This window comes from Vombatus ursinus, unplaced genomic scaffold (genome assembly GCF_900497805.2).
Source record: "Vombatus ursinus unplaced genomic scaffold, bare-nosed wombat genome assembly UNPS02012319.1, whole genome shotgun sequence".
Classification (NCBI taxonomy): Eukaryota; Metazoa; Chordata; class Mammalia; order Diprotodontia; family Vombatidae; genus Vombatus; species Vombatus ursinus.
Genome location: NW_020952097.1, coordinates 4,338,046 through 4,350,492, shown reverse-complemented (window position 1 = coordinate 4,350,492; position 12,447 = coordinate 4,338,046). Strand labels below are relative to the sequence as shown.

Below are 12,447 nucleotides of genomic sequence, written 5' to 3'. Positions count from 1 at the left end.
TCCCAAAGCAAGTGTGACAAATTCTACAAGTTAGAGCCTGTTCAAGGTCTACAGATGGGGATAGGGCAGGCTGGAGGTCACAGACAGCAAAAAAAGAAGAAAGGAGTCTGGGGTGGGGGAGCAGAGAAGTGTAGAAAGCACCTAAAAGCTTCCATGCACATCACAGAAGTAGACTTTCCTTGTCCTCGACTTAGCTTGGACGGGTCTGATTTGGGAGCATTTGTTTTAAATTCTTAGTTGAAGTATTGGCAAGAGAAGGAAAAAGAGTCTAGTCTGAATGTCTACAAAAGCAGCATCCTTCATGTGTAATGATTTTAGGGCAGCTAGATGGTACAGCAGATAGAATGCTAGATTTGGAATTGGGATTCAGACACTTAGTATCTTTGTGACCCTGGATAAGTCTGTTTGCCTCAGTTTCTTCATCTGAAATAGGGATAATAATGTCTACCTTCTAGGATTATTGTGAAGATCGTATGAGATATTAGCACAGTGCCTTGGCACATAGTAGGGGCTATATAAACACGAATTATTGTTATTGCTACTTGGCACATATCAAATCAACAAATCTTTGCTAAATGCCAGGTCTGTGCCAGCCACTGTGCTAAGCATTGGGGATGCAAAAAGAAACAAAAGACAGTCCCTACCCTCAGGGAGTTTACAGTCTAAAGCAGAATAAAGTGTGTAAGGTAGCTGCCTTTTGTTTCAGGCTGAATGCTGCTCCATTTCGAACGATGACTGTCTTTGACACAATGTCGGACCTTCCAAATATCAAGAATGGTGCCTCAGAAGAAGAGATTCCTTACAAGGGGGAGCCCAAATGTTGGTTCCAGAGACAGTTAAGGGGCTCAAAAGATCAACATATCCTCAGGGACCATGTCTGTAAGGTAATGCTGCTATGGGAATCTTTTCATGTGGTCTCACAACCTGGGTTAGTGGTTATTCTTCAACTACATCCTCAATGTACTTCAAAGATGACTGGCTTACAAGGCCACCTAGTAGCACAATCAATAATCCTCTAATCTAAACCATACTTACAAAAGTAACCCCTAGAACAGGGATTCTTAACCTGGATAGATTTCGGGAGATCCCTGAACTTGGATGGGGGAAAAATGGCATCTTTATTTCAATAGAATTTATTTTCTTTAATCCTATATATTTTATTCTACACATTAAAAAAATTTTGAGAAGGAGTCAACTTCACCAGACTGGCTGCCAAAGAGATCCTTGACACAAATGTGAAAAAGCCCTGGACTGGAGTGACACCAGAAAGCAAAGTCTTAAGTTCTAAAATGCTTTTCAGAATTGTGTCCAATAAAGTCAGAATAGATCCTTCTGGGGCCTGGCTGGGAAGGGTTTGGGGGGGAATAATCGAAGGGCTAACCTTGACTTTGGTTGCAGGAAATGAATGCTTTGGTGAGTGCTCGAATAAAACTGATTCCTCTGACCCCAGGGTCAGACTGGCGAGACCTTCCTAACATCCAGGTACACATCTCAGATGGCTCTGTGACCAAGAAACTCCGCTATAATCATAATGATAAGAAGAATGGACGTAGCAGTACTGGAGCCTTTAGAGGGGTCTGCGCCTGTGCGAAAGGTAGGGGTGTGTGTGTGTGTGTGTGTGTGTGTGTGTGTGTGTGTGTGTTCTCTCCTGACACTATCTCAACAGGAATCAGTTTATGCCCAATTCTTCATTGATTCTAAACCATCTTCATTTTGCTATGCTGCTCTGAGATCACTGAGGGAAGGGAACAAAATGTTTTCTAGCAGTTGAGTGTCTTCCTACCTTAATAGTTTTCACACTGTATTAAGTAAAATTAAGTAGCATTTTTTTTAAACCTTTATTTAAATTCCATTCTATGTGCCAGTTAGTGGGGGGTACAAAACCAAAATGGAAACTGTTCCTGCCCTCAATGAACTTACATTCTACTAGGAAAACAACATATGGAAGAGTTAATACAAAATTATTATAAACAGCCTAGTAACATGCCTGGAAGGAGGACTCTAACAACTAAAGCATCATGATAGGCTTTCAGTGGGAAGTAACACTTAAGATGAGTAATGGAGGAAGGAAGGAGTATATTCCAAGAATGGGGGATAGCCTTTGCAAAAGTATGGAGATCATGTACGGATACTAGCAAGGAGGTTAGACCTTAACTCTCATTTTATTCAACTGGATACCAAATAGCTAATTACTTCTTAATTTCAACCTGGCCCTTCTATTTAGGTAAACCTTGTGATCCTGCAGATAGACAGTTCAACACCTTGATTCCATGGTGCCTGCCCCACACTGGGAACAGGCACAACCATTGGGCTGGGCTCTATGGAAGGTTGGAATGGGATGGCTTCTTCAGCACTATGCTTACTGATCCTGAACCCATGGGCAATCAGGTAAGGGCATGTCAGTGGGAGAAAGTGGAATTCACCTATTTTCCTACCCTTGTGGAACCTAAAAATGTTGGTAGCCACTACTTACCATAGAGCTGCTCCACAAATGACCTTACATTTTGAGGCCCATTTGTCATTCCTAGGTGGCCATTCAGTTCAGGGCATTGTTTTCATTGCCATTTCTCTCCAAACACTTTCCAATGATCTATGTCCCAATGGAGATCCCAATCCCAGGACATGGTCTCCTAAGCTTTGTTGCAGTTAAGGATGATCCTGCTTTTTGGCCACTGTGTTACAGGAAGGAGACTTGTCGGTCTTATTTTTCTTTAGTGCAAGTTCATGCTTTCTAATGAAAGAAAAACTTGGGAGCTGATGGCATGGATTCTTGTGTCCACAGGGTCGAGTACTTCACCCAGAACAGCACCGAGTCGTGAGCGTACGGGAGTGTGCTCGGTCCCAGGGATTCCCAGATACCTACAGATTGGTTGGCAGTACTTTAGATAAACACAGACAGGTAAGTGTTAATTTCTATAGCTATTTGAATTGGATACGGAACATATTTCTGAGGCTAATTCTTCATTAGGAACTATCAGGCTTTACTTAGTACTATTGACACTTGAACAAAATGAAGTCTCTTCTTGCCAAGTGAATATCTGGTACAAATTGCATTTGGCTCTCCCACCAGAAGGCTTGAGGTGGCCTTGAGGCCTCTAAGAGCAAGACCCACTCAAAAGCAGACTGGGGAACGAAATGAGAATTCTACCTTGGGGTAGAATGGTACCCTGATTCAAATCCTCCAAGACCTGGTCAGACTGCTACTGTCCTCTGTGCTGAAAAGCCAAGGTGTTCACAGGGATCTTTCTAGGCACAGGACCCTATCACACAACACCAAATTCTATTCCCCCCCCACTTCCCATGCAGGTGGGTAATGCAGTGCCTCCACCCCTTGCCAAAGCCATAGGCCTGGAGATCAAGCTCTGTGTGTTGGCCAAACTGAAAGAGAATGCCGCAGGTAGGTGTCAATGTGGCTAGAGGACTTTCTGGTGTGTGAAATGGATTGTGTGCAACTATATTATAGGGGTAGTATGTGGTAGCTCAGCTCTCCCCTTTTCCTCTCCTCATTGGTCACTGAGTCTAAGCAGACTATAGGTCATAGAAGCGAAATCACCTGAGAGCCCCTCTTCTGGATGGGCTTCTGTGTGTGTGTGTGTGTGTGTGTGTGTGTGTGTGTTCCATTACCAACTTGTTGCTGTCTATTAACAATCCTATTAAACATATGGAAATGTTATTTAACCCAAAATATTTAAACTGTCCCATTTGACAGTCATAATACTATGCTGTTTCTTTCTATTCAAACTTAAACTTGTTTTTAATTTGTTTCTTTTCAGTTAAAATCGAAGAGGTATGAGAGACAGAGCTGTAGTCGACTACTGTTCTTAATGAGCCAATCTTTTTATTCCATTGTACTCATGAAGTACCTCCTCTGCTGACAATCAGTTGTTTTTAATGATCAAGCTATTAAATTATGAAACTGTAAAGTGCCTATTATATAGCCTAGATTTTAAAACTATTTTAATTATATATTAAATGTAACTTCTAGTGACTGAAATATTTTTGCAGCTTTTATATACATTATAATAAATCTTTTTTTAAATGATCAAGTATCTCTTCTGACTCTTATGTAACTCAAAACTATTTCTGAAATTGTGCCAGTTTCTCTCTGGCACATTAGGACTTCTGACTAGGCACCTTGCCACAACTTAATGTTTTCAGCTGGAGAATGAAGTCTCCCTGTAAGAGGCATCTTCTACTACGAAAAAGCAACAAGATTTCTTGGTCAAAGGAAGGAGAGCTGTTTCGAGTTCTAAAGTGAAGAGCCAAAGGCCTGGCCAGGATGGCAGTTATGTAACTCTAGAGCTCTAAAAGCCCTGCTAAAACAATAGGGCTCGGGCACTATATCAATACTACTGTGTTCAGGGACTGCCATTATGCTCACTAGGGTTTTTCCTTGTTTGAGATAATAGGATTTGGGGCAACTAGGTGGCACAGTGGATGGAGCATCATCCCTGGAGTCAGGAGCACCCAAGTTCAAATCTAGCCTCAGACCAGACACTTGATGTTTACTAGTTGTGTGACCCTGGGCAAGTCACTTAACCCCAATTGCCTTGCCAAAAAAAAAAAAAAAAAAGGAGGGGAAGAAAGCTCATAGGATTTTGAGCTGTAAGGAAACTTCCAATGGTCTGCTCCAAGACCCTCGTTTTACGGATGATGGAACTAGTAGGAGGATGAGTTTAAGCAACTTACTGTTGTAAGTAAGGTGTTACAGGCTACAGCACTTATGATTTGTTTCATAGGTTCAGAGCCATACCAACAAAGACATGTTTATACTCTCCTAGATTATAAGTGATTTAAAAATGATGATCATAAATATACATGCACATAAATGTGATTACATATGATTATACAATCTTAGAAACAAAGACTATTAACAGAAAGAGAGATAAAGAAGAAATACATCACCAATCCAAGGAAGCACCAACTCCTGAATGTCTGGCTGGGGGAGTCCTGTATCACAGCCGTCAGGGTCTTGGTTGGGAAAGTCCCCATGGCATAGCCTCCTCTCCGAGGGAGACTCCCCAAGTCACTTTCCCAAGAAAGACCCTTTTTATCCTTACACAAAGAAGGCAGGGAGCCAAGGAACAGGTGATTGATCTTAAGGACCTGAGAGTTTTGGCTGAAACTCTCCAACCTCAAGAACAATCTTTGTCAAAAATGTCTCTGGTCAATACCCAGGACCTGGCCAAGTCCCTGGATGTTAACCTCAAGACCTGTTTCTAAGGAATAGTTCCCCAAGGTGGGTCTGGGTTGGAACAAATCCCAGAACAATACATTAGGAAAGTTCCTTGTCCCTTGGTTTGGGGTGCGGGTAGGGAAGATCTTATACTTTAACACTTCAGCAAGTTGCTTGACAAGTGTCAGATCCAGAATCTAAACCTCAGATCTTTTTTACTACCTAACCAGTACTGTTTTTACTACATCCATTGCATTCTGTAGGTTTAGAGGCAGCTAGGTGGTACAATGAATAAAATACTGGGCGTGGAGCCAGGAAGTCTAGAGTTCAAATCTAGCCTCAGACACTTGCTAGTTATGTGACCCTGGACAAGTCACTTGACCTGCTCGCCTTGGTTTCCTCAACTGTAAAATAGGGATAGTAGCACCTTTCTTCCTCCCAAGGTTGTTATGAGGATCAAATGAGATTGTGATTGATTATGCCAGTGCCTGGCACATGGTAGGAACTTACCAAATTATTTTCTTCCTTCAAGTTCACAGCTTCTATACCAGCTGAACCCCTCTTTCATCTTTCAAAATGTAGTAAACACACTACATTCCTTCTCTCTGACTCCTACCCATCCCTTTCTTTTACTATTGCAGAAACATGGTTCCCCCCAAAAAATGTCTGTTTCCTGTCTGGGGGAAATCAGGAGTGGGTGTGAGACTGCTCCCTGAAGGGGAGAGAGTGGCAATCGGTTTAACTAGTGTGTAGAGAGTAAAGCGTTCCTCTTTTGCCTTTAGCTTTTCTATAAAGCCTGATACTTTGGACACGGATCTGATACTTCCTCTCCTCTCTGGGGTTTATTGGCTAGATTTCTTTCTCAAAGTCATGCTTTAAACCCAACTCACTCTGGAGCTCATGGACTGGACAACAATAGGTCCCTGCGAAAGCACCACTTTGTGGTTATTTTTTTTTTTTGGGCCCTCTCAGCTCAGAGTAAATGCATATAGTAACTTTCACTTTTGGCCAGCAACCCTGAGGGTCTTCACCACCCAGTTTGATTTTTTTTTTATTAAATGGGCCATTCTTGACTCATTTCTTTTTTTTAAATTAATTTTGAATTATCAACAATAGCTTCCACAAGCTTTTGAGTTTTAAATTTTTCTTCCCCTCCCTCCTCACCTCCCTCCCCAAGACAAGGAGCAATCTGATATAGGCTACATATACATTCCTATTAAATATATTTTCACATTAGTGATGTTCTAAGTAAGAATTAGAACCCATAGGAGGAACCACCAGAAAGAGGAAACAAAACACAACAGAAGGAAAAAAAAAAAAGCAAATAGTATGCTTCGATCTGCATTCAAACTCCATATTCTTTCTTTGGATGTGGATAGTATTTTCCATCTTGAGACCTTTGGAGATGCCTTGACTCACTTCTTAAAGAGTGATGATCATAAATCTTAAAGATGATTCACTGAATGGGCATTACCTCACTCAAAGTGAGAACCTGAAAAGACGTTAGCTTAAAAGGGCCAGGGTCTCCCACGGCATCCTGGGCCACCTCCAGTCATCCTGACTGATATCTGGCCGCTGGACCCGGACGGCTACGGAGGAGAGAGTGAAGCAGGTGACCTTGCACAGCCCTGCCTCACTCAAATCAAAGTCAATTGCAAGTCATGTCATCATCTCCCAGATGTCATGGTCCTCTTCGAGAACAAAGGACAAACACAAGATACTTTGGAGCACTAAGTCTGTTCCCATTGGTAGGGGAAAGAAACGGGGGATGGGGGGGGGGGGGGGGCGGGGAGAGAAGGGGAATACAGAAGGCTGAGTCGGGGCAGAGAAGGGGTTGGGAGGAGCGAAGCTCCTGCCTGCGCCAGGCAGCCTCCTCCACTAGGAGGCGCTGTGACTACGGAAGCGCCGAGAGGCGCCCCAGCCGAGGAGGCGGAAGTGGATAGTAGAATCCATTTCCGCTTCCTGTCTTTGGCCCGGGCTCAGGCTGCGTGGAAGATCCCGGACGATGCCGACTGGAGACTTTGAGTGAGGAAGCTGGGGCCGGGTCGGGGGGCCGGGGTCCCAGGCGCCGAGGCTGGGGGCGGGAGGGCGGAGGGGACCCCCCAGGCCGAGGCCGAGGCTGGGGGCGGGAGCGGGAGCGGGGAGCTGACGGTGTTCCCGGCGCCTGGGCCGGAGCCGAGGCCTGGACAGCAGCCTGGAGCGGGCAAAGCAGGCAGGTGGGGCAGGGGCGAAGGGATCCCAGAGCGCCGGGCCTTGGGCCTCCCTGAAAGGCTCTTTCCTCCTGCAGCTCGAAGCCCAGCTGGGCCGACCAGGTAGAAGAAGAAGGAGACGATGGTGAGTCTGGTCCAGCTGACCAAAAGCCGCCTCACCACCCCTCCCCCCGCTCCCTCTGGCCTGGCGTTTCCCTTCCTCCTCCTTCCCTTCAGCCTTCCTCTAGGATCTAGCCTGATCTCTGCCCCTTCCCCACAGACAAGTGTGTCACCAGTGAGCTCCTCAAGGGGATTCCACTGGCCACAGGAGAGCCCAGCAATGAGCCAGAGCTACTACCGGGTGGTGAGTACCCCAACTCTGTGTGTGTGTGTGTGTGTGTGTGTGTGTGTGTCTGTGTCTGTGTCTGTGTCTGTGTCTGTGTGTCTGTGTGTCTGTGTGTCTGTGTGTCTGTGTCTGCTCACTCCCTGGAGGGAGGGTAGGCTTTTGTTATGATCTGGATCTCCCATCTATTCTTTTCCTTGGCTGCTTCCTCCCCAGCTCCTCTACCTGCCCCCAAGGAAGTCATCAACGGGAATATTAAAACCATCACTGAATATAAGGTAGAAGAAGACGGCAAGAGGTTCAAGGTAGGCTGTGCTGATTTCTGGATCCCTTCCCACCTTTTTCTTGTCTGACCTTTGCGTCAGACAGGTTTGGGGGCCCCATGAATGAAAAAAAATTGTTGAATGTACTAAACACTGAAGATACAAGTACAACAGAGATACATTTGTTGTTCTCTAGATGCTCCTAATATGGATGGGAGACCACATATATAGGCCAGTGGTAGCATATATGACTTTATAAAGGAGTGTTTTGGTCAGAGAAGTTACAGGATTGGTGTTTGAAATCATTGGAGAGTTAATGACACATTTTCCAGTAGCAATGGAAGTATTGATTTGATTATCCTACCTAAAAGAAGAAGTAGATGTGGGGTTTACTCACTAACCCACTAAATGGATCCTTCCCCAATCCCTCTCTTTTCTTGTCCATTTTACAGATTGTCCGTACCTTCAGGATTGAAACTCGGAAGGCATCTAAGGCTGTTGCAAGAAGAAAGGTGAGAACCATTTTGGGGTTAGATAATGTATCTTCTTTCCATATCTTTTTCTTCAAGGCCCTCCTTGATGTTCTCTTGTTCTCTTGCATTAGTTCATCATGGAGGACAGCCTGAAACAGTGGAAGGAGTGCTAGACTTGGAGTCAGGAGAGACCTAGGTTCTAATTCTGACCCTGACACATAGAACAGCTATGCATTCCTGGGCAAGTCAATTAACTTTTTTGGACTTTAGTTTCTTCATCTTTAAAATGAATATAATAAAGCTCCACCTGACATACAGAACTTTGAGAAAAGTTCTTTGCAAACCTTAAAAATCTATATAAATGTGAGCAGTTGGACCTAATGATTTTACACATATTCTTTTTTTGGGGGGGGGGCGGCCTAGGCAATGGGGTTAAGTGACTTGCCCAGGGTTACACAGCTAGTAAGTGTCAAGTGTCTGAGATCAAATTTGAACTCGAGTCTTCCTGATTCCAGGGCTGGTGCTCTATCCACTGTGTCAGCTAGCTGCCCCTACATGTACTCTTAAACCAGGAAGAGTGAGGAGTCTTACAGCTTTATTGGTGTTTCTGAGCCATGTATTTACTTGGAAAGGATGTTTTCTTGGAATTGGGAAAAGTTTGGGAACCAAGAACTAAATAAGTGAGGGAATAAATGAATAAATAGGAGGAATAGACATCAGAATGGATTCAGAATATGAATATTTTTCCAGTCTGGAAAGATGAGAGCTATGAGGAGGCTGGGTCCCAGGCTAAAATATTTGGGGATGGGAAAACATAAAAGCAGGCAGACTTAGAAGACAAGGATGGCCCACGATAGGGATAATTTTGTAAACTCACTGCCTTAAAAGTGAGTATTGAATTCAGTTCAGGTCAACATATTTTTACTGATTACTTCTCCCTAAGCCAACAAGCTAATTGGTAACATACCTCCTTATTTGTTCCTTTAATGTTTTAAGATTAATAAAGTACTTTGTTCACTTTGCTTTCCATCCATTTGAAAAGGCTGTTTTGTTGAGGAAGGATTAGACTTGATTTTCTGCAAGGAGGGGAGGGAAGTGGCAGAAAGGACAATCTTGGTTCCATTTGAACTGCTCCACATGGTCTGCCACAGGAGGTCAGGAGTTTTTCATGACTGGAAATGGGTGACAGTTTAGGGATGTAGTAGGGAAAAGTTTTGTTACATTCCAGAAGTACATTCCTCTTGATGGCTTTCTACTTCTTAAACTTCCCTGGGGAAGCTTCACAAAAACCCCAATATGTTGGGTTATCCAGCCAACCTGCCTTATGTTGTTCTAACCCAATGACTTCCCATCCACAGAACTGGAAGAAATTTGGCAACTCACAGTTTGATCCCCCTGGCCCAAATGTGGCCACCACTACAGTCAGTGATGATGTTTCTATGACATTTATTACCAGCAAAGAGGTAATTCATGGGTACAGGATCTGGGAAAGAGGTCCTATGGGTGGGTTAGAAGCAGTCCCCTCAGGGCAAAACATTTCCAATCTAAAGCTTACCTCCCCTCTCCCAAGGACCTGAATTGCCAAGAGGAAGAGGACCCAATGAACAAGCTGAAAGGGCAGAAGATTGTGTCATGTCGAATCTGCAAGGGTGACCACTGGACAACACGTTGTCCCTACAAAGATACACTGGGACCTATGCAGAAGGAACTGGCTGAACAGCTAGGGCTATCCACTGGGGAAAAGGAGAAGATGCCTGGAGGTTCGGAGGTGGCACTTGGGCTGGCAGGCATGTGGGAATGTCTCTTTAGGACTTTCCATTGTGACAGCTTATGTAACTTTGTGAATGTCACTGTTTTGGGGCCATAGAAGTTTGACTCTGGAGGGAATATGGCTGGGGGAAAGGGAAACTTCAACAAAATGGGAGTCTCCTTGGTGGGATTCAGGTAGAGGCAGCTTATCATGGCCCTTGAAACAGCTGGGTGGGAGATTCGGGGCAGGCTCTGGGCCATTCTCAGCCTATGTTTAACCCCACAGAGTTGGAGCCTGTGCAGGCAGCCCAGAGCAAGACAGGGAAATATGTACCCCCAAGTCTTCGAGATGGAGCCAGTCGCAGAGGGGAGTCTATGCAACCCAACAGGAGAGGTATGGAAGGGGCCCTGGGGGCAGGGTTGGGGTGGGCTGAGGTTAGACTGGAAGGTTACAAATGGTTATTAAGAACATAGAGTTTGTGGAGTCCTTTGCTTAGAGCCTAGGGGAAAGAAAGTGCCCTAGGCTGGGACATGATCCTGCTCTCTTGAGGCTTACAGCTTAGTAGGGGAATAAGATGCCAGTACAATGTTATTTAGCAATTGAATTAGTGAGTTACGAAGTAAATATCCTATGTGAGGTCTGAGAGAGCAGCTCATCTGACTGGGCTGTCAAGGAAAGCTTCCTCGAAGAATTGGCTTTTGACTTGGGTCTCCAAGATGAGCATAAATCAGTCTGATTGGCGGAAGGAGAGCACTACCAGCATAAAGAACAAAGTCTCGGTGCTTGGAGAGCACAGTGCCTGGTCAGGGTCAGTGTAGGCCAGCTCAGTTGGAGTAACATGAGAAAAGGTCAACAGTGTGGGCGTCACCTATTTCTAGAGTGCGTTTGATGACAGAGAAGTTTGAATTTGACTCAGTATTGAGCCATTGAAGAAAATTTTTGAGCAATGGATTGATTGATATAAATGTAATTTTGCTTAAGAAAATATAGGGTAGAGAAGAGCAGAGAAAGTGGAGGCAGGGAGCCCTGAGCACATTTGTAGAAAGATGAAAAGGAGCAAGTGACAAGGGAAGGATCAGAGATGCAAGAGAAAGGGAGATTCCTGTTGCGGCAAGGTCTTGGGGGAAGATGGGAGAGAAATGAGATCAAAGGCATGGGAAGAAGGCTCAGCTCAGGTCACTATTGGATGTTACCAATATTCTCTAAAGTAGAAGGCTATGTCATCTGCTGTTGGTCAGCAGAAGGTTGGGTATTTGAGGGCTGGAAGAGAGAAGAAAAGGCTTGAAACAATGAGATCTTGCAGGCAGTTGGTAAGGAATACTGTAAAAGGATTGTTGGGCTGCATCCACAGCTAAACCAGGGTTATGCATCATAAATCTCTAGTAAGTCAAATCAGCTTTAGACAGAGCTGGGGTTTCTGTCTTGGTTCTGCTTTATTGCTTCTCCCAGGGCTGGGGGTGGGGTGTGATGCTGTGGGACCGACAGCTGCCTTGTAATTATCCAGCGTTACTGCCTGTGTTGGGCTGGGCCTTTCTAAGCCGTACTCATGTTTGCTTGTCTCTTCCAGCGGATGACAATGCCACCATCCGGGTCACTAACCTGTCAGAAGACACTCGAGAAACTGACTTGCAGGAGCTGTTTCGACCATTTGGTTCCATCTCTAGAATCTACCTGGCCAAGGACAAGACCACTGGCCAGTCCAAGGTAGGGCCACTGACTGGGGGGTATATAAGAGGTATTTTCTGGGTGAAGGGAATGATAAGGGGATGGGGTGACTTACCTATAACCTAGAGATTGTGTTCTGGATGGCGGGAAAGCTAATGCATCTTTAATGCCTTCCCCAGGGCTTTGCCTTCATTAGCTTCCACCGGCGGGAGGATGCTGCTCGCGCCATTGCTGGCGTGTCAGGATTTGGCTATGACCATCTCATTCTCAATGTGGAATGGGCCAAGTAAGTTTCTCCCATTCCCCATCATCTATCTCTGCCCAGGATCCCTGGGCCCGGACCTAACTTTGGAGCTGGGCCCTCCATCCTGGATATTCTCATGAATGATTTCTGGGTTGTATTCCCCCTTATTAGGAAATCCTAACTGTCTCTTTGCCATTTCTGCAGACCTTCCACCAACTAAGGTTGCTCCGTCCACTTACTACACAGTTGCCTGCATTGGAAAAGGACCTGACTCTGAGGAAGGGGACTGGAATGGAAGCCCCTTACTGGCTGAGGGCAATAAACATTCACCCCTGCCCCCATGT

At 45.0% G+C, this 12,447-nt stretch overlaps 2 protein-coding genes across 3 annotated transcripts in view; both read left to right on the top strand.

The window, feature by feature from the left end:
* LOC114039839 (DNA (cytosine-5)-methyltransferase 1-like) overlaps positions 1 to 3,531 on the top strand; it is a 54,607-nt gene extending 51,076 nt beyond the window's left edge. The window contains exons 22-26 of the mRNA XM_027857715.1: positions 707 to 884; positions 1,399 to 1,594; positions 2,225 to 2,388; positions 2,783 to 2,899; positions 3,307 to 3,531. Coding sequence (XP_027713516.1) covers positions 707 to 884; positions 1,399 to 1,594; positions 2,225 to 2,388; positions 2,783 to 2,899; positions 3,307 to 3,417 — 766 coding nt within the window. The 3' untranslated portion in view covers positions 3,418 to 3,531. The remainder of the gene's footprint in view (positions 1 to 706; positions 885 to 1,398; positions 1,595 to 2,224; positions 2,389 to 2,782; positions 2,900 to 3,306) is intronic.
* A 3,590-nt stretch (positions 3,532 to 7,121) lies between these two features.
* On the top strand, positions 7,122 to 12,440 carry EIF3G (eukaryotic translation initiation factor 3 subunit G). Of its 2 annotated transcripts, none has more exons than XM_027857729.1 (11): positions 7,122 to 7,201; positions 7,464 to 7,510; positions 7,646 to 7,729; positions 7,925 to 8,013; positions 8,424 to 8,483; positions 9,803 to 9,907; positions 10,015 to 10,204; positions 10,480 to 10,587; positions 11,762 to 11,898; positions 12,039 to 12,145; positions 12,308 to 12,440. In XM_027857729.1, the coding sequence occupies exons 1-11, from the start codon at positions 7,182 to 7,184 to the stop codon at positions 12,321 to 12,323; spliced, it is 963 nt and encodes a 320-aa protein (XP_027713530.1). In that variant the 5' UTR covers positions 7,122 to 7,181; the 3' UTR covers positions 12,324 to 12,440. The 2 variants fall into 2 exon arrangements, with proteins under 2 accessions (XP_027713530.1, XP_027713529.1); XM_027857728.1 differs by having other exon boundaries at positions 7,127 to 7,201; positions 10,015 to 10,231.
* Positions 12,441 to 12,447: the final 7 nt, after the last annotated feature.